Source organism: Schistocerca serialis, chromosome 9, assembly GCF_023864345.2.
Source record: "Schistocerca serialis cubense isolate TAMUIC-IGC-003099 chromosome 9, iqSchSeri2.2, whole genome shotgun sequence".
Lineage (NCBI taxonomy): Eukaryota > Metazoa > Arthropoda > Insecta > Orthoptera > Acrididae > Schistocerca > Schistocerca serialis.
Window position 1 is genome coordinate 337,567,271 of NC_064646.1, and position 21,422 is coordinate 337,588,692.

At 37.7% G+C, this 21,422-nt stretch overlaps 1 protein-coding gene across 5 annotated transcripts in view; it reads right to left on the reverse strand.

Annotated features, from left to right (window-relative positions):
- Positions 1 to 3,403: 3,403 nt before the first annotated feature.
- The window catches only part of LOC126418844 (transmembrane protein 242), a 69,559-nt gene continuing 51,540 nt past the window's right edge, over positions 3,404 to 21,422 (reverse strand). For 2 of the 5 annotated variants that reach the window (XM_050085830.1, XM_050085827.1), the window contains one exon: positions 9,845 to 11,063. In XM_050085830.1, coding sequence (XP_049941787.1) covers positions 10,968 to 11,063 — 96 coding nt within the window. In that variant the 3' untranslated portion in view covers positions 9,845 to 10,967. Of the gene's footprint in view, positions 4,421 to 9,844; positions 11,064 to 13,166; positions 14,386 to 21,422 lie in introns of those variants that run through there. The other 3 variants (XM_050085831.1, XM_050085828.1, XM_050085829.1) reach the window with 3 other exon arrangements.

Sequence of the window (21,422 nt, forward strand, 5' to 3'; positions counted from 1 at the left end):
CCAAAATCTTGAGGTCTGTGTCACAATCTTGGTGTCATTGTAGTCCATTGAATGACCAAGTTCCAGACAATGCTCTGCTCTGGCTGATTTAGTTGCCTGCCTGAGTCTGGTATGTCTCTGGTGTTCTTTACACCTGATGTTCACAGTTCTGGTGGTCTGGCCAATGTATGACATCCCACACTGGCAAGGTATGTTGTAAATACCTGGCTTGCGTAGCCCCAGGTCATCTTTTACATTCCCCAGCATAGCCCCAATTTTGGTGGGTGGGCAAAATATGCTCTTGATGTCATATTTCTGGAGAATCCTGCTGATCTTGGCAGAGATAGGTCCGGCATATGGCAGGTATGCCATCTTCTTTGCCTCTTCTGGTTCTTCTTCTTGATCCTTTGGCCAGTTAGCAGGTTGAAGTGCCTTCTGGATATCTCTAGAGGAGTACCCATTCCTGCTGAACACTGATTGTAAGTGTTCTATTTCTGTGGCCAGACTATCAGTATCTGACAGAGTTTGTGCTCTGTGGACCAGTGTTTTGAGCACTCCATTCTTCTGTGTTTGTAAGGCTGATTTTCAATTTCAAATCGGTCGCTTTTAGAGCCAGTAGGTATGCAGTCATTTGAGGTGAGCTTGGATATCTTTCATCATCATCATCAAATTAAGTATTTGGCACTTATCTTGCTCTGTGACGAAGCCTTTGAAAAATTTTGACTTGCGATACAAGTCTAAATACGCTGCAATTATGTAATGATAGTTTTTGGTCAGTTCTTTATATCTAATGATGGAAATCGATTCATCACGTAATTTTCTTGTAAAAGTTTGGAACTGTTCTGATGTACCGTAAGCTCGGGTTACTTTGCATCTTAGGGGTAGCTTTGCACCATTTTTAGAGAACTATTTGTAAGACGCTTGTGACGACTGAGGTAACTAAATCAATTTGTTTTCCCCTTTCGGCGATAGATGGCATGCAAATGCATTGTCAGAAATAATTGCCGACAACGAATATCTTTATTGTTGGAGTTGGTGAACTTATCCAGTGAGTGAAATGTAAATGAAATTAATTATGTTTCATCACAACCAGTGTGCTTAACAAAAATGTAAGATTCTTATCAAATTGCTTTTTATTTATGTATTCACAGTGTCTGATATAGTTTGTTAATCTCATGTGAAAGTATTTTGTGCCTGAGAACAATATTGTCACCAAGACATATTCGAGGCTAATATGGGATTAAATTGCACCAGTTATTGAAATTAGATTATGTTATCGCCATTTGGTTTTATATTATTAAATTGTGTCATTCTCATTAGAGAAATGTTCTAAAATTTTAAATTGTATTATTTAACTTATTTGAATTGTTTAGATTTGTTTTCTGTTTCTCACTTCAGTCATACCAAGGGTATAAAAATGCTGCTTAGGTTCCAGACAGTATAATAACTACTCACAGGAAAAAATGGAAGTGTGTCTTGAAGCAGTAAGAAGTGGAAAAATGATCTAGAAGGCCGCTGAAGCTTATTTCAAAATCCTCAGGAGGACAATTAATTATAAACTGAAGAGCAAACACTCCAACAAGCCAGGAAAACCATGTGTTTTTCACCTCAAGAAGAGGAACTGTTTGTTGATTGTATTATAAAATTGAGCAATTTTGGGTTCCCAGTCGATGAATGTGACCTGGAGCATATTGTTAAGTATTACTTGCAAGCCAGGGGAAGGTATATGCCCCAGTTCAAGAACAGCTTATGAGGTAATGATTGGATTAAATCTCTAATGAAATGGCATCAGTGCATGTCTGCCCACTTTGCTGCAAATATATATATTATAAGAGCTGGAATCAGTGCACAAGTTCTGCAAGACTATATATGAAACTGAGAAAGATGTTCCAAAACAGAACATCTTGAACTGTGATGAAACGAACGTGAGTGATAATCCTCCTGGTCAGAAGAAAGTGTCTACTGAGGGGAATGATACTATGAAACACATCAAAAACTAGCATTTCCTTGATGTACTATTGCAATGCAGCTGGAGATCTTCTTCCTCATTATCTTGTATATAAGGCTGCCCAAATGTGGAGTACATGGACTGAAATTGGACCAAAAGGTGCCAGGCACAACACACCAAGTGGGGGGTTTAACTCTTGTAACATTTTTTGATTGGTTCCAGTCTATGTCGCTTCCAAGACTTAAACAGTTAGAGGGGAAGAAAGTGGCGATAGGAGATAATTTGTCGTCACCCATCACGCAAAATGTGCTAAATTTATGCCTGCAAAATGAAATCTATTTTGTGTGTGCGCCGCCCCCCCCCTCCCCCAATAGTACTCATCTTACACAGCCCTTAGATGTTTCTTTCTTTGGACCGTTGAAGAGAAAGTGGAAATGTATTTTATCCCAGTACAAAGACAGCCCAAACGAAATAAAACAAAATACTGTGCTTTTTAAAAAACCACATTTTCCAGCAATTTTGAAAAACTGCAGGAGACCATAGCAGAAAATGCTGCAGCAAATCTGAAATCTGTTTTCTTAAAGTGTGGAATATACCCATGCACTGTTGCACCCCTATTAGCACAACTACCAACAACAAGTTTCAATGCACAGGACGTTGAAACGAGTTTCACTAAATACCTAGAAGAGAAACGAAAGTCTAGTTATGACAGGTGGAGGGCCAAAACAGGACAGGAAGCGAATACAAGTACAAGCAGGTAAAAGCATTGCCCATGCAAGTGATGGTTCTACTTCGTACACATCTACTGCAATTCAGACGTCACCATCAGCCGCTAGAAACTTTTCAAGAGGATGTTTGGGGAATTTGTTGTCCTCCAGTATGAAGGTGAAATATTTCCTGGGCAGAAAATGAAAGTTAAAGAAGACTGTGTATTTATCAAAGCAATGCAAAAATTCACCAAATCATGGAAATGGCCAGAAAGGGATGACACAATGGAGTACCAAGGGGAGGATGTACTTGGAGGAATTAATCCTCCCAAGCAAATATCTAGGAGAGGCTTGTATGCCGACCCAGAAATTGATATGAAGTGGTCTGCCTAATTGTTTACATAGATATTTGTGTTATGACGCCAAATAAGTTAACCATATTTTTCTTACTGTACCAACTTATAACATTATTTTTGTATTTCTAAAAGACATTTTGATTTGAAAAATAAAGCACTATTTGACCTGAAACAATATGTTGATTACTTGTTGATTTTAAGGTGCAATGTATGACTCAGACGGTCAAACAGTGCACCATCTCTCATAAAGTAAAAGCAAAGTTATGTTGGTGGAAAGCAGCCCCTTCCAATGGGTAACTTTGCACTATTTTTTAGTACATTATAAATATAAAACAAATTTCATTTTTCGAAAATATGACTCATTAATCATGTTCATAAACCCTTCTGGAGGTTTACAAATAAATTTCATCCAAAAATTCTAACTAAAAGTACCTCATTTTCCTCAAAAGCAAATTTTTGACAATAAAGTGGTACAAAGTAACCCCATATCAGTTTTTGTTTCATCTTGCTGTAAAGTGGTCACAAGAACTTGAATTTGCAGTACGACTGATGAAATGCTCACTTGAGAACTGCCTAAGCTTCTAGTAATTTCTTCGGAAGTTTTCATTACTTCTACAAATTTTTGAACATTTATCCAGTCGTCAGTGGAGATCATTGTAATTGGATTTGAATGTAAGTGCAAAATTAGCGAACCCTTGAGCTTTGAAAATTGCTCCATCATATAGAATGTGCTATTCCAATTGGAAATAGAATAAATTAAATTAGCAGAAAGGATTTTCATAACAAAACACACAATACTTACACTAAAGATACACTATAAAACTAAAATTCATTTATATATATATTTAACAATATGTACCAAGCTGGGAAATTCTGAATAACAGATAAAACAGGTTGATTAAGGCTCCCCTTTGAATTTTTGCCTGCTTGGCTTGCGTGACCAAGTATGATTGAAATGGATGGTGACTTTTCTCAGTTTAGCAGTTAAGTTGTAGGCACTCCTGTGATTCCACAGCAGCTCGAATACAAGGTTGAATGTGATGTGTTACACAATTCACATAATGAAAGACAGACAACTGCAATGGCTTAATCATGTTAGAACCAATGTCAGAACAATACAACACACTGCCTGATGATTTATGCTCCATTCTTGAAGTATCGTTTCAGATTTTGTCGATATTGCGTCACCAGTATGGCGCCCAGTCATGACTTCGCATTTCAAAATTATAGACATGTTGCGAAAATCCTTTGAAATACGAGGGTGGTATGAAAAGTTCTCGGAATCACAACAAGAGGTCGGCAGGTACTATCGCAACAAGTTGTTCACGTGATATTCATTGGACCATTGCCTGTAAACACGTGCCATGTGAGTGCTCTTGGAAGAGAGCTGTGGTGGTGATGTGGCTCTGTTGTTGTACCTGGGTAGTGATCTGCAGAGAAAGAAAAAAGAGAGATTTGAGCAGTGATTAAGGACTAAGCAAAGAAATGTACAAAAGCAAAGGACATTCATGCCCATTTCCAGAATACACTGGGGGACTCTGCTCCTTCATATTCAACTGTTACCAAGTGGACAATTAAATTTAAATTTTGATGGGAGGATGATGATTCACGCAGCGGTCAGCCAAGATGTGTCACTACTCCAGAAATCACTGCAAAAGTGCACAAAATGGTCAAGGAGGATCGCTGATTGAAAGTGCGTGAAATGCCTCACGCTTGCCAGATGTCATCTGAAAGGGTATATCACATTTTAAATGAACTATTAGAAATGAAAAAATTATCTGCAACATGGGTGCCGCAATTCTTGATGCGTACCCACACACATGAGCCCTCACCATAGCAAAATTACACGAACTAAGGTCTGAATTGTTGCAACATCGCCTTATTCACCCAATATGGCTCCGTCAGACTCCCATCTCTTCCCAAAATTGAAAATTATTCTTGGTGGATGAAGATTCATTTCAAACGAAGAATTGATGGCTGGAGTAGACAACTATTGTGCAGGCCTGGAGGAAACTCATTTTCGAGATGGGATCAAGGCACTGGAACATAGTTATACCAAGTGCATTAATCTACAAGGAGAATACACTAAAAAAAAAGTTTCAGTGATGTAAGTACTTTTTTTCCATTCTGAGAACTTTTCAAATCACCCTTGTATAATGAGAAATCAAACTAAGTTATGAAGTTTCAGAATGTAAATCAGACCATTTGTCAGTTGTTGAAGATAATTTTTTCAAATTCTGCAAGTAAATTTTTGATTTTTCTTGCCTGCTTATTGTACACGCTATGACACAAATATGACCTGTGAACTTATTCTTGGAAAGAGCCAGCATTTATTACGCTGCGAAAGTCGGTACCCTCAACAAAATTAAAAGATACGTTCTGGAGGCCAGTCATTTCAGTAATCACATGATCCACTTGTTGAGACTTTAGGTGTGAGGATTCTAAGTTAAGTACAGCAAGTCACTAATTTTCAGCGCACCCAGCTAGAGCAACAATTGTAAAAGAAACGTTTCTGAACCAGTTGCTGCTGTTTCTCAGTAGTAGTTTACAAGTACTGGATTTTATTCTTCATATTGCATACTAGGTTTCAGTAACTTATTTGTCATCATTAGTGATTATTTTAGAAATGATGCTGGTACAGAGGTTACAGACACCTGGTATACAACATGGGGAATAAAATGTAATAAATGAATTAACATTCTACAGATTATTCTGTAGATACATGAAAGATAAAATTCTTAGAAACGTTTTTATATAGACTGCGATAACTTTTTAAAATGCTCACCTCAGATTGGATGAGGGGCAGGTAAAACCAGTTTAATTTTCGTGCAGTGCTGCCAACATACCCTCCTGTGCAGTTCACGTCCCACAGTGGTGTATTTATTCAGTGTCACAGATGTAATATGCTTATATCGTGAAGTGCTAGCAGCAATGAGAAAAGACACATTTCTGTCAGCCTGTACCAACACTACCAGACCAGAGGGTTTGATGAGCTCTTTAAAATGTTATCGTATCATTTGGATAAAACAGCTTTGCACCAGCAGTGGACAGAGCTCACCCTATAATAATCTAACTATGTTACTGGCACCAATTACATTATTATATAAATATTGTCTAACCTTTTGGTGTTCACCTCCATTGGAAGTTTGTTCATCTAACTTTTCAAATTCTGCAAATTTCTCGATGTATAAACACAAGTCATTAATCTCACTGAAATAGTTCCAGCAAAGAGTTGTTATTGGTTTCACTATTGCACTCTTATCTTACATTACACTACAAAACTGTTGACTAACAATCACTGTACAATATAGTATTGTTACACAGCAACACAAAGTAGACCGACGAGTGAGAAAACGCTTCTTTTTTGCGGTGATGGACAAACATCACCGCGTAATAATCCTATAAACAGAACAATCGGTACGTCCCATCCAACGAACTACCGACTGACGTAACATGCTGTTACCAACTCATATGCCGACAGATCCTAGATGTACGCTTACAGGTTCTCACCTACGCTACAAAATACAGGGCTACGCTACAGATAACTTTATTTGTGAAAATATAAAGTACAATCACCAACAAACTTAACATATTCACAACATCCTTTTCCTTTAATCCAAATAAATACAGTTTCATTAACAGATATTTTACGTCTCATACGGGTATACAGGGAAAGGGAAGAGGGTGAAGTATATACAGATTTGCCAAAGTCTTTATTAGCAATTTCATCCAAAAATTCTAACTAAAAGTATCTCATTTTCCTCAAAAGCAAATTTTTGACAATAAAGTGGTACAAAGTAACCCCATATCAGTTTTTGTTTCATCTTGCTGTAAAGTGGTCACAAGAACTTGAATTTGCAGTACGACTGATGAAATGCTCACTTGAGAACTGCCTAAGCTTCTAGTAATTTCTTCGGAAGTTTTCATTACTTCTACAAATTTTTGAACATTTATCCAGTCGTCAGTGGAGATCATTGTAATTGGATTTGAAAGTAAGTGCAAAATTAGCGAACCCTTGAGCTTTGAAAATTGCTCCATCATATAGAATGTGCTATTCCAATTGGAAATAGAATAAATTAAATTAGCAGAAAGGATTTTCATAACAAAACACACAATACTTACACTAAAGATACACTATAAAACTAAAATTCATTTATATATATATTTAACAATATGTACCAAGCTGGGAAATTCTGAATAACAGATAAAACAGGTTGATTAAGGCTCCCCTTTGAATTTTTGCCTGCTTGGCTTGCGTGACCAAGTATGATTGAAATGGATGGCGACTTTTCTCAGTTTAGCAGTTAAGTTGTAGGCACTCCTGTGATTCCACAGCAGCTCGAATACAAGGTTGAATGTGATGTGTTACACAATTCACATAATGAAAGACAGACAACTGCAATGGCTTAATCATGTTAGAACCAATGTCAGAACAATACAACACACTGCCTGATGATTTATGCTCCATTCTTGAAGTATCGTTTCAGATTTTGTCGATATTGCGTCACCAGTATGGCGCCCAGTCATGACTTCGCATTTCAAAATTATAGACATGTTGTGAAAATCCTTTGAAATACGAGGGTGGTATGAAAAGTTCTCGGAATCACAACAAGAGGTCGGCAGGTACTATCGCAACAAGTTGTTCACGTGATATTCATTGGACCATTGCCTGTAAACACGTGCCATGTGAGTGCTCTTGGAAGAGAGCTGTGGTGGTGATGTGGCTCTGTTGTTGTACCTGGGTAGTGATCCGCAGAGAAAGAAAAAAAGAGAGATTTGAGCAGTGATTAAGGACTAAGCAAAGAAATGTACAAAAGCAAAGGACATTCATGCCCATTTCCAGAATACACTGGGGGACTCTGCTCCTTCATATTCAACTGTTACCAAGTGGACAATTAAATTTAAATTTTGATGGGAGGATGATGATTCACGCAGCGGTCAGCCAAGATGTGTCACTACTCCAGAAATCACTGCAAAAGTGCACAAAATGGTCAAGGAGGATCGCTGATTGAAAGTGCGTGAAATGCCTCACGCTTGCCAGATGTCATCTGAAAGGGTATATCACATTTTAAATGAACTATTAGAAATGAAAAAATTATCTGCAACATGGGTGCCGCAATTCTTGATGCGTACCCACACACATGAGCCATCACCATAGCAAAATTACACGAACTAAGGTCTGAATTGTTGCAACATCGCCTTATTCACCCAATATGGCTCCGTCAGACTCCCATCTCTTCCCAAAATTGAAAATTATTCTTGGTGGATGAAGATTCATTTCAAACGAAGAATTGATGGCTGGAGTAGACAACTATTGTGCAGGCCTGGAGGAAACTCATTTTCGAGATGGGATCAAGGCACTGGAACATAGTTATACCAAGTGCATTAATCTGCAAGGAGAATACACTAAAAAAAAAGTTTCAGTGATGTAAGTACTTTTTTTCCATTCTGAGAACTTTTCAAATCACCCTTGTATAATGAGAAGTCAAACTAAGTTATGAAGTTTCAGAATGTAAATCAGACCATTTGTCAGTTGTTGAAGATAATTTTTTCAAATTCTGCAAGTAAATTTTTGATTTTTCTTGCCTGCTTATTGTACACGCTATGACACAAATATGACCTGTGAACTTATTCTTGGAAAGAGCCAGCATTTATTACGCTGCGAAAGTCGGTACCCTCAACAAAATTAAAAGATACGTTCTGGAGGCCAGTCATTTCAGTAATCACATGATCCACTTGTTGAGACTTTAGGTGTGAGGATTCTAAGTTATTAAGTACAGCAAGTCAATAATTTTCAGCGCACCCAGCTAGAGCAACAATTGTAAAAGAAACGTTTCTGAACCAGTTGCTGCTGTTTCTCAGTAGTAGTTTACAAGTACTGGATTTTATTCTTCATATTGCATACTAGGTTTCAGTAACTTATTTGTCATCATTAGTGATTATTTTAGAAATGATGCTGGTACAGAGGTTACAGACACCTGGTATACAACATGGGGAATAAAATGTAATAAATGAATTAACATTCTACAGATTATTCTGTAGATACATGAAAGATAAAATTCTTAGAAACGTTTTTATATAGACTGCGATAACTTTTTAAAATGCTCACCTCAGATTGGATGAGGGGCAGGTAAAACCAGTTTAATTTTCATGCAGTGCTGCCAACATACCCTCCTGTGCAGTTCACGTCCCACAGTGGTGTATTTATTCAGTGTCACAGATGTAATATGCTTATATCGTGAAGTGCTAGCAGCAATGAGAAAAGACACATTTCTGTCGGCCTGTACCAACACTACCAGACCAGAGGGTTTGATGAGCTCTTTAAAATGTTATCGTATCATTTGGATAAAACAGCTTTGCACCAGCAGTGGACAGAGCTCACCCTATAATAATCTAACTATGTTACTGGCACCAATTACATTATTATATAAATATTGTCTAACCTTTTGGTGTTCACCTCCATTGGAAGTTTGTTCATCTAACTTTTCAAATTCTGCAAATTTCTCGATGTATAAACACAAGTCATTAATCTCACTGAAATAGTTCCAGCAAAGAGTTGTTATTGGTTTCACTATTGCACTCTTATCTTACATTACACTACAAAACTGTTGACTAACAATCACTGTACAATATAGTATTGTTACACAGCAACACAAAGTAGACCGACGAGTGAGAAAACGCTTCTTTTTTGCGGTGATGGACAGACATCACCGCGTAATAATCCTATAAACAGAACAATCGGTACGTCCCATCCAACGAACTACCGACTGACGTAACATGCTGTTACCAACTCTATGCCGACAGATCCTAGATGTACGCTTACAGGTTCTCACCTACGCTACAAAATACAGGGCTACGCTACAGATAACTTTATTTGTGAAAATATAAAGTACAATCACCAACAAACTTAACATATTCACAACATCCTTTTCCTTTAATCCAAATAAATACAGTTTCATTAACAGATATTTTACGTCTCATACGGGTATACAGGGAAAGGGAAGAGGGTGAAGTATATACAGATTTGCCAAAGTCTTTATTAGCAATTTCATCCAAAAATTCTAACTAAAAGTATCTCATTTTCCTCAAAAGCAAATTTTTGACAATAAAGTGGTACAAAGTAACCCCATATCAGTTTTTGTTTCATCTTGCTGTAAAGTGGTCACAAGAACTTGAATTTGCAGTACGACTGATGAAATGCTCACTTGAGAACTGCCTAAGCTTCTAGTAATTTCTTCGGAAGTTTTCATTACTTCTACAAATTTTTGAACATTTATCCAGTCGTCAGTGGAGATCATTGTAATTGGATTTGAATGTAAGTGCAAAATTAGCGAACCCTTGAGCTTTGAAAATTGCTCCATCATATAGAATGTGCTATTCCAATTGGAAATAGAATAAATTAAATTAGCAGAAAGGATTTTCATAACAAAACACACAATACTTACACTAAAGATACACTATAAAACTAAAATTCATTTATATATATATTTAACAATATGTACCAAGCTGGGAAATTCTGAATAACAGATAAAACAGATTGATTAAGGCTCTCCTTTGAATTTTTGCCTGCTTGGCTTGCGTGACCAAGTATGATTGAAATGGATGGCGACTTTTCTCAGTTTAGCAGTTAAGTTGTAGGCACTCCTGTGATTCCACAGCAGCTCGAATACAAGGTTGAATGTGATGTGTTACACAATTCACATAATGAAAGACAGACAACTGCAATGGCTTAATCATGTTAGAACCAATGTCAGAACAATACAACACACTGCCTGATGATTTATGCTCCATTCTTGAAGTATCGTTTCAGATTTTGTCGATATTGCGTCACCAGTATGGCGCCCAGTCATGACTTCGCATTTCAAAATTATAGACATGTTGCGAAAATCCTTTGAAATACGAGGGTGGTATGAAAAGTTCTCGGAATCACAACAAGAGGTCGGCAGGTACTATCGCAACAAGTTGTTCACGTGATATTCATTGGACCATTGCCTGTAAACACGTGCCATGTGAGTGCTCTTGGAAGAGAGCTGTGGTGGTGATGTGGCTCTGTTGTTGTACCTGGGTAGTGATCTGCAGAGAAAGAAAAAAGAGAGATTTGAGCAGTGATTAAGGACTAAGCAAAGAAATGTACAAAAGCAAAGGACATTCATGCCCATTTCCAGAATACACTGGGGGACTCTGCTCCTTCATATTCAACTGTTACCAAGTGGACAATTAAATTTAAATTTTGATGGGAGGATGATGATTCACGCAGCGGTCAGCCAAGATGTGTCACTACTCCAGAAATCACTGCAAAAGTGCACAAAATGGTCAAGGAGGATCGCTGATTGAAAGTGCGTGAAATGCCTCACGCTTGCCAGATGTCATCTGAAAGGGTATATCACATTTTAAATGAACTATTAGAAATGAAAAAATTATCTGCAACATGGGTGCCGCAATTCTTGATGCGTACCCACACACATGAGCCATCACCATAGCAAAATTACACGAACTAAGGTCTGAATTGTTGCAACATCGCCTTATTCACCCAATATGGCTCCGTCAGACTCCCATCTCTTCCCAAAATTGAAAATTATTCTTGGTGGATGAAGATTCATTTTAAACGAAGAATTGATGGCTGGAGTAGACAACTATTGTGCAGGCCTGGAGGAAACTCATTTTCAAGATGGGATCAAGGCACTGGAACATAGTTATACCAAGTGCATTAATCTACAAGGAGAATACACTAAAAAAATAGTTTCAGTGATGTAAGTACTTTTTTTCCATTCTGAGAACTTTTCAAATCACCCTTGTATAATGAGAAATCAAACTAAGTTATGAAGTTTCAGAATGTAAATCAGACCATTTGTCAGTTGTTGAAGATAATTTTTTCAAATTCTGCAAGTAAATTTTTGATTTTTCTTGCCTGCTTATTGTACACGCTATGACACAAATATGACCTGTGAACTTATTCTTGGAAAGAGCCAGCATTTATTACGCTGCGAAAGTCGGTACCCTCAACAAAATTAAAAGATACGTTCTGGAGGCCAGTCATTTCAGTAATCACATGATCCACTTGTTGAGACTTTAGGTGTGAGGATTCTAAGTTATTAAGTACAGCAAGTCAATAATTTTCAGCGCACCCAGCTAGAGCAACAATTGTAAAAGAAACGTTTCTGAACCAGTTGCTGCTGTTTCTCAGTAGTAGTTTACAAGTACTGGATTTTATTCTTCATATTGCATACTAGGTTTCAGTAACTTATTTGTCATCATTAGTGATTATTTTAGAAATGATGCTGGTACAGAGGTTACAGACACCTGGTATACAACATGGGGAATAAAATGTAATAAATGAATTAACATTCTACAGATTATTCTGTAGATACATGAAAGATAAAATTCTTAGAAACGTTTTTATATAGACTGCGATAACTTTTTAAAATGCTCACCTCAGATTGGATGAGGGGCAGGTAAAACCAGTTTAATTTTCATGCAGTGCTGCCAACATACCCTCCTGTGCAGTTCACGTCCCACAGTGGTGTATTTATTCAGTGTCACAGATGTAATATGCTTATATCGTGAAGTGCTAGCAGCAATGAGAAAAGACACATTTCTGTCGGCCTGTACCAACACTACCAGACCAGAGGGTTTGATGAGCTCTTTAAAATGTTATCGTATCATTTGGATAAAACAGCTTTGCACCAGCAGTGGACAGAGCTCACCCTATAATAATCTAACTATGTTACTGGCACCAATTACATTATTATATAAATATTGTCTAACCTTTTGGTGTTCACCTCCATTGGAAGTTTGTTCATCTAACTTTTCAAATTCTGCAAATTTCTCGATGTATAAACACAAGTCATTAATCTCACTGAAATAGTTCCAGCAAAGAGTTGTTATTGGTTTCACTATTGCACTCTTATCTTACATTACACTACAAAACTGTTGACTAACAATCACTGTACAATATAGTATTGTTACACAGCAACACAAAGTAGACCGACGAGTGAGAAAACGCTTCTTTTTTGCGGTGATGGACAGACATCACCGCGTAATAATCCTATAAACAGAACAATCGGTACGTCCCATCCAACGAACTACCGACTGACGTAACATGCTGTTACCAACTCTATGCCGACAGATCCTAGATGTACGCTTACAGGTTCTCAGCTACGCTACAAAATACAGGGCTACGCTACAGATAACTTTATTTGTGAAAATATAAAGTACAATCACCAACAAACTTAACATATTCACAACATCCTTTTCCTTTAATCCAAATAAATACAGTTTCATTAACAGATATTTTACGTCTCATACGGGTATACAGGGAAAGGGAAGAGGGTGAAGTATATACAGATTTGCCAAAGTCTTTATTAGCAATTTCATCCAAAAATTCTAACTAAAAGTATCTCATTTTCCTCAAAAGCAAATTTTTGACAATAAAGTGGTACAAAGTAACCCCATATCAGTTTTTGTTTCATCTTGCTGTAAAGTGGTCACAAGAACTTGAATTTGCAGTACGACTGATGAAATGCTCACTTGAGAACTGCCTAAGCTTCTAGTAATTTCTTCGGAAGTTTTCATTACTTCTACAAATTTTTGAACATTTATCCAGTCGTCAGTGGAGATCATTGTAATTGGATTTGAATGTAAGTGCAAAATTAGCGAAGCCTTGAGCTTTGAAAATTGCTCCATCATATAGAATGTGCTATTCCAATTGGAAATAGAATAAATTAAATTAGCAGAAAGGATTTTCATAACAAAACACACAATACTTACACTAAAGATACACTATAAAACTAAAATTCATTTATATATATATTTAACAATATGTACCAAGCTGGGAAATTCTGAATAACAGATAAAACAGGTTGATTAAGGCTCCCCTTTGAATTTTTGCCTGCTTGGCTTGCGTGACCAAGTATGATTGAAATGGATGGCGACTTTTCTCAGTTTAGCAGTTAAGTTGTAGGCACTCCTGTGATTCCACAGCAGCTCGAATACAAGGTTGAATGTGATGTGTTACACAATTCACATAATGAAAGACAGACAACTGCAATGGCTTAATCATGTTAGAACCAATGTCAGAACAATACAACACACTGCCTGATGATTTATGCTCCATTCTTGAAGTATCGTATCAGATTTTGTCGATATTGCATCACCAGTATGGCGCCCAGTCATGACTTCGCATTTCAAAATTATAGACATGTTGTGAAAATCCTTTGAAATACGAGGGTGGTATGAAAAGTTCTCGGAATCACAACAAGAGGTCGGCAGGTACTATCGCAACAAGTTGTTCACGTGATATTCATTGGACCATTGCCTGTAAACACGTGCCATGTGAGTGCTCTTGGAAGAGAGCTGTGGTGGTGATGTGCCTCTGTTGTTGTACCTGGGTAGTGATCTGCAGAGAAAGAAAAAAGAGAGATTTGAGCAGTGATTAAGGACTAAGCAAAGAAATGTACAAAAGCAAAGGACATTCATGCCCATTTCCAGAATACACTGGGGGACTCTGCTCCTTCATATTCAACTGTTACCAAGTGGACAATTAAATTTAAATTTTGATGGGAGGATGATGATTCACGCAGCGGTCAGCCAAGATGTGTCACTACTCCAGAAATCACTGCAAAAGTGCACAAAATGGTCAAGGAGGATCGCTGATTGAAAGTGCGTGAAATGCCTCACGCTTGCCAGATGTCATCTGAAAGGGTATATCACATTTTAAATGAACTATTAGAAATGAAAAAATTATCTGCAACATGGGTGCCGCAATTCTTGATGCGTACCCACACACATGAGCCATCACCATAGCAAAATTACACGAACTAAGGTCTGAATTGTTGCAACATCGCCTTATTCACCCAATATGGCTCCGTCAGACTCCCATCTCTTCCCAAAATTGAAAATTATTCTTGGTGGATGAAGATTCATTTCAAACGAAGAATTGATGGCTGGAGTAGACAACTATTGTGCAGGCCTGGAGGAAACTCGTTTTCGAGATGGGATCAAGGCACTGGAACATAGTTATACCAAGTGCATTAATCTACAAGGAGAATACACTAAAAAAAAAGTTTCAGTGATGTAAGTACTTTTTTTCCATTCTGAGAACTTTTCAAATCACCCTTGTATAATGAGAAATCAAACTAAGTTATGAAGTTTCAGAATGTAAATCAGACCATTTGTCAGTTGTTGAAGATAATTTTTTCAAATTCTGCAAGTAAATTTTTGATTTTTCTTGCCTGCTTATTGTACACGCTATGACACAAATATGACCTGTGAACTTATTCTTGGAAAGAGCCAGCATTTATTACGCTGCGAAAGTCGGTACCCTCAACAAAATTAAAAGATACGTTCTGGAAGCCAGTCATTTCAGTAATCACATGATCCACTTGTTGAGACTTTAGGTGTGAGGATTCTAAGTTATTAAGTACAGCAAGTCAATAATTTTCAGCGCACCCAGCTAGAGCAACAATTGTAAAAGAAACGTTTCTGAACCAGTTGCTGCTGTTTCTCAGTAGTAGTTTACAAGTACTGGATTTTATTCTTCATATTGCATACTAGGTTTCAGTAACTTATTTGTCATCATTAGTGATTATTTTAGAAATGATGCTGGTACAGAGGTTACAGACACCTGGTATACAACATGGGGAATAAAATGTAATAAATGAATTAACATTCTACAGATTATTCTGTAGATACATGAAAGATAAAATTCTTAGAAACGTTTTTATATAGACTGCGATAACTTTTTAAAATGCTCACCTCAGATTGGATGAGGGGCAGGTAAAACCAGTTTAATTTTCATGCAGTGCTGCCAACATACCCTCCTGTGCAGTTCACGTCCCACAGTGGTGTATTTATTCCGTGTCACGGATGTAATATGCTTATATCGTGAAGTGCTAGCAGCAATGAGAAAAGACACATTTCTGTCGGCCTGTACCAACACTACCAGACCAGAGGGTTTGATGAGCTCTTTAAAATGTTATCGTATCATTTGGATAAAACAGCTTTGCACCAGCAGTGGACAGAGCTCACCCTATAATAATCTAACTATGTTACTGGTACCAATTACATTATTATATAAATATTGTCTAACCTTTTGGTGTTCACCTCCATTGGAAGTTTGTTCATCTAACTTTTCAAATTCTGCAAATTTCTCGATGTATAAACACAAGTCATTAATCTCACTGAAATAGTTCCAGCAAAGAGTTGTTATTGGTTTCACTATTGCACTCTTATCTTACATTACACTACAAAACTGTTGACTAACAATCACTGTACAATATAGTATTGTTACACAGCAACACAAAGTAGACCGACGAGTGAGAAAACGCTTCTTTTTTGCGGTGATGGACAGACATCACCGCGTAATAATCCTATAAACAGAACAATTGGTACGTCCCATCCAACGAACTACCGACTGCGCAGCAGCGGTGCGTTGATCCAGTAAGCGTACATCGACAACCCCGCCATTTTTGAGAGATCCGAAATAAAAATGCGGAAGTGGCTGTGTAAAAAATGTGTAGAACTAAGGCAGTTGGCAGCACAGGTCGGCCACAGCATGCTTTCTACGTCATCGCAGCTGCATATGCGCAGTAACCCCTGGTGCTGTCTGGCAACTGCTCAAAAGAACCTATTTCTAATAGGTTGCGGAAAAATATTGTGAATGGGAGTTTGGGAAGCGTTATTCCTTAAATCGCTGAGTGTTTGACTACCTTCCATAACTTAATACATTGAGGACCAAACACCTACAAAAATTTCGGGGGGGAGAAGAACAGACATTTACGTCCTCATTTACCTTAAAGGGTAACACACGCAAAAAAGACTAATATTATATGTGAAAGCTTGGCTTCCTATTTGTGTTCGCACTACATAACAGTGATGTTGCTATTTGCTGACTACATCACGTGTCCTATGATCTGAATATCTGCTGTCATTGGCTAGTGAGGTAATGTGACAGGACCTATGATTGGCTGACGAAAGCACATTGCAACCACGATTTCAGTGCATTGGAAATTAACGTACTGCATTTGGTGGAATTTGTGTTTATATTTTAGTCATACGAAAATATGCAGCGTACATGTTGCTGCGCATCGAAGATCTTCCTGAAACACGTTATTTTTTGCTGGCTTTCACTTCCCAAAGTGTTAGAGAGTTCTATGCCGGTATATAAAACTTTTACCATTCAAAGGATTGACAAGTTTTACAGTTCCGAGGAAAGAATACTGTCACTTAACACAGAGAAAGTGTAGTTTCACCCGGGAAAACTTTTTTTTTCCTTGTCCACATATAAAATCTGTTCCAACACACCCATCTGCATCAGCTTCCAATAATTTGACGGTAGTCAGGGCAATTTCTCATCCTGTGTTCAAGAACTGCATTCACAGTGGGTCTGTTTTGTGATTGATCCAGTGTTTAGCAGAACAGTGCATAAATAACTTTCAAATAACTTTGCTGAGCTGTTAAGCCAAACATATTAATTCCCTTTAAGAACTGAAGCAATTAGTATGAAAATGAGTTTTCTATTAAGGAAACAGAAAAGCATGCAATGAAAGTTACCAATTTCCTGGAACCTTTGTGAGGTTATGGGTGCTAACAAAAGTGAAAATAGCGTTAATTTACAACAATAATATAGGCTTGCTGAAACAGAAAACCAACATGGTATGATATTTATAATATGCGCTATAGTAACTGAATTGGAACTGCCATTTACCACAAAATATGTTATGGAAAACATCCACAACGCCTGAAAAAATGTTTGTTTATTCACATAGATATACACTGACAATTTTGTTGTTGTGGTCTTCAGTTCAGAGACTGGTTTGATGCCGCTCTCCATGCTACTCTATCCCGTGCAAACTTCTTCGGCTCCAAGTAAATACTGCAACCTACATCCTTCTGAGTCTGCTTAGTGTATTCATCTCTTGGTCTCCCTCTACGATTTTTGCCCTCCAATACTCAACTGGTGATCCCCAGATGCCTCAGAACATGTCCTACCAACTAATACCTTCTTCTAGTCAACTTGTGCCACAAACTTCTCTTCTCTCCAATTCTATTCAGTACCTCCTCATTAGTTATGTGATTTGTCCATCTAATCTTCAGCATTCTTCTGTAGCACCACATTTAGAATGCTTCTATTCTCTTCTTGTCCAAACTATTTATCGTCCATGTTTCACTTCCATACATGGCTACACTCCATACAAATACTTTCAAAAACAACTTCCTGACACTTAAATCTATACTCGAAATTAACAAATTTCTCTTCTTCAGAAACGCTTTCCTGGCCATGGCTAGTTTACATTTTATATCTTCTGTACTTCGACTTCATCAGTTATTTTGCTCCCCAAATAACAAAACTCATGTACTACTTTAAGCGTCTCATTTCCTAATCTAATCCCCTCAGCATCACCCAATTTAAGTCGACTACATTCCATTATCCTCGTTTTGCTTTTGTTGATGTTCATCTTATATCCTCCTTTCAAGACACTGTCCATTCCGTTCAGCTGTTCTTCCAGGTCCTTTGCTATCTCTGACAAAATTACAATGTCATTGGCAAACCTCAAAATTTTTATTTCTTCTCCATGGATTTCAATTCCTACTCTTAATTTTTCTTTCGCTTCCTTTACTGCTTGCTCAATATACAGATTAAATAACATCAGGGATAAGTTGCAACGCTGTCTCACTCCCTTCCCAACCACTACTCCCCTTTCATGCCCCGCGACTGTTATAACTACCATCTGGTTTCTGTAAAAATTGTAAATAGCCTTTTGCTTCCTGTATTTTACCCCTGCCACCTTCAGAATTTGAAAGAGAGTATTCCAGTCAATACTGTCAGAAGCTTTCTCTAAGTCTACAAATGCTAGAAATGTAGGTTCGCCTTTCCTAAATCTATTTTTTAAGATAAGTAGTAGGGTCAGTATTGCCTCACATGTTCCAACATTTCTACGGAATCCAAACTGATCTTCCCCGAGGTTGGTTTCTACCAGTTTTTCCATTCGTCTGTAAAGAATTCATGCTACTATTTTGCAGCCGTGGCTTCTTAAACTGATAGTTCGGTAATTTTCACACCTGTCAACACCTGCTTTCTTTGGGGTTGGAATTATTATATTCTTCTTGAAGTCTGAGGGTATTTCGCCTGTATCATACATCTTGCTCACTAGACCAAGGCTGTCAGTAGTTCTAATGGAATGTTGTCTACTCCTGGAGCCTTGTTTCGACTTAGGTCTTTCAGTGCTCTGTCAAACTCTTCACGCAGTATCATATCTCCTATTTCATCTTCATCTACATTCTCTTCCATTCCTATAATATTGTCATCAAGAACATCGCCCTTGTATAGACCCTCTATATACTCCTTCCAGCTTTCTGCTTTTCCGTCTTTGCTTAGAACTGGGTTTCCACCTGAGCTCTTGATATTCATGCAAGTGGTTCTCTTTTCTCCAAAGGTCTCTTTAATTTTCCTGTAGGCAGTATCTATCTTACCCTTTGTGAGATAAGACTCTACATCCTTACATTTGCCCTCTAGCCATCCCTGCTTAGCCGTTTTGCACTTCCTGTCGATCTCGTTTTTGAGATGTTTGTATTCCTTTTTGCCTGCTTCATTTACTGCATTTTTATATTTTCTTCTTTCATCAATCAAATTCAATATCTCTTCTGTTACCCAAGGATTTCTATTAGCCCTCGTCTTTTTACCTACTTGATCCTCTGCTACCTTCACTATTTCGTCTCTCAAAGCTACCCATTCTTCTTCTACTGTATTTCTTTCCCCCATTCTTGTCAATTGTTCCCTTATGCTCTACCTGAAGCTCTCTACAACCTCTGGTTCTTTCTGTTTGTCCAAGTCCGATCTCCTCAAATTCCCACCTTTAGTTTCTTCAGTTTTAATCTAGTTCATAACCAATAGATTGTGGTCAGAGTCCACATCTGCCCCTGGAAATGTCTTACAATTTAAAACCTTGTTCCTGAATCTCTGTCTTACCATTATATAATCTATCTGAGACCTTACAGTATCTCCAGGCTTCTTCCATGTATACAACCTTCTTTTATGATTCTTGAACCAAGTGTTAGCTATGATTAAGTTATGTTCTGTGCAAAATTCTACCAGGTGGCTTCCTCTTTCATTTCTTACCCCCAATCCATATTCACCTACTATGTTTCCTTCTCTTCCTTTTCCTACTATCGAATTCCAGTCACACATGACTATTAAATTTTCATCTCCCTTCACTATCTGAATAATTTCTTTTATCTCATCATAAATTTCATCAATCTCTTTGTCATCTGCAGAGCTAGTTGGCATATAAACTTGTACTACTGTAGTAAGCGTGGGCTTCGTGTATCTCGGCCACAATAAGGCGTTCACTATGCTGTTTGTAGTAGCTTACCCGCACTCCTATTTTTTTTATTCGTTATTAAACCTATTCCAGCATTACTCCTATTTGATTTGGTATTTATAGCCCTGTATTCACCTGACCAGAACATTTAACCATACAGTAAAGCTGCGTGCCCTCGGGAAAAATTATGGCTGTAGTGTCCCCTTGCTTTCAGCCATTCGCATTACTAGCACAGCAGGGCCGTTTTGCTTAGTGTTACAAGGCCAGATCAGTCAATCATCCACACTGTTGCCACTGCAACTACTGAAAAGGCTGCTGTCCCTCTTCAGGAACCACATGTTTGTCTGGCCTCTCAACAGATACCCCTCTGTTGTGGTGGCACTTACAGTATGGCTATCTGTATCGTTGAGGCACGCAAGCCTCCCCACCTACGGCAAGGTCATGGTTCATTGGGGGGGGGGGGGGGGGGGGGTATTATATATTATGTGCAACCTACAAGTCATTGTTTATATCTACAAATTAGAGTTGTGGAAAATATACTTCAACAATTTATTTCCATAGTCCATACTTTTGAAGCAGACATTATGTTTGACGGTATGAAAAACTACTGCTTGCTCATCTGCAACATTTTTAATGTCCTTGCTGTCATTACTAAAATATCAGCTGTACTTCACGGTATTAATGTTTATACCAATGATCACAGACGAAATATCTGGGAGAAACAGGTGGTCAATAATGGATCTGGGAGGATTTTTTTTTTAAAGAAAGGAAGAAAAAGAGAACCTTGGTCACAGATATAGTCAACAGAGGTAATGTTATAGGTCTTCCACAGAGTATAAATTACTTTTGTGCAGAGGATATTGATCTTAATAATCTGGTTCATAATCTACTTATGCCTGTTACCGTGATGCTTATTGCTATGAGTTAGTATTTTGTTTAAGTGTATTGCCAAAGCATTTGAAGATCACTTTCAAGTATTTCATGTAATATTTTACCTTCATATTTTCTGTAATGTGAATATATCTCTAACAGACCCATTTTATGCCCTTCGTTTAGTTGTTGGAGCACCTTGACAGTCTGATATACTTTTGTCATTCTATACTTTTTTCTATAA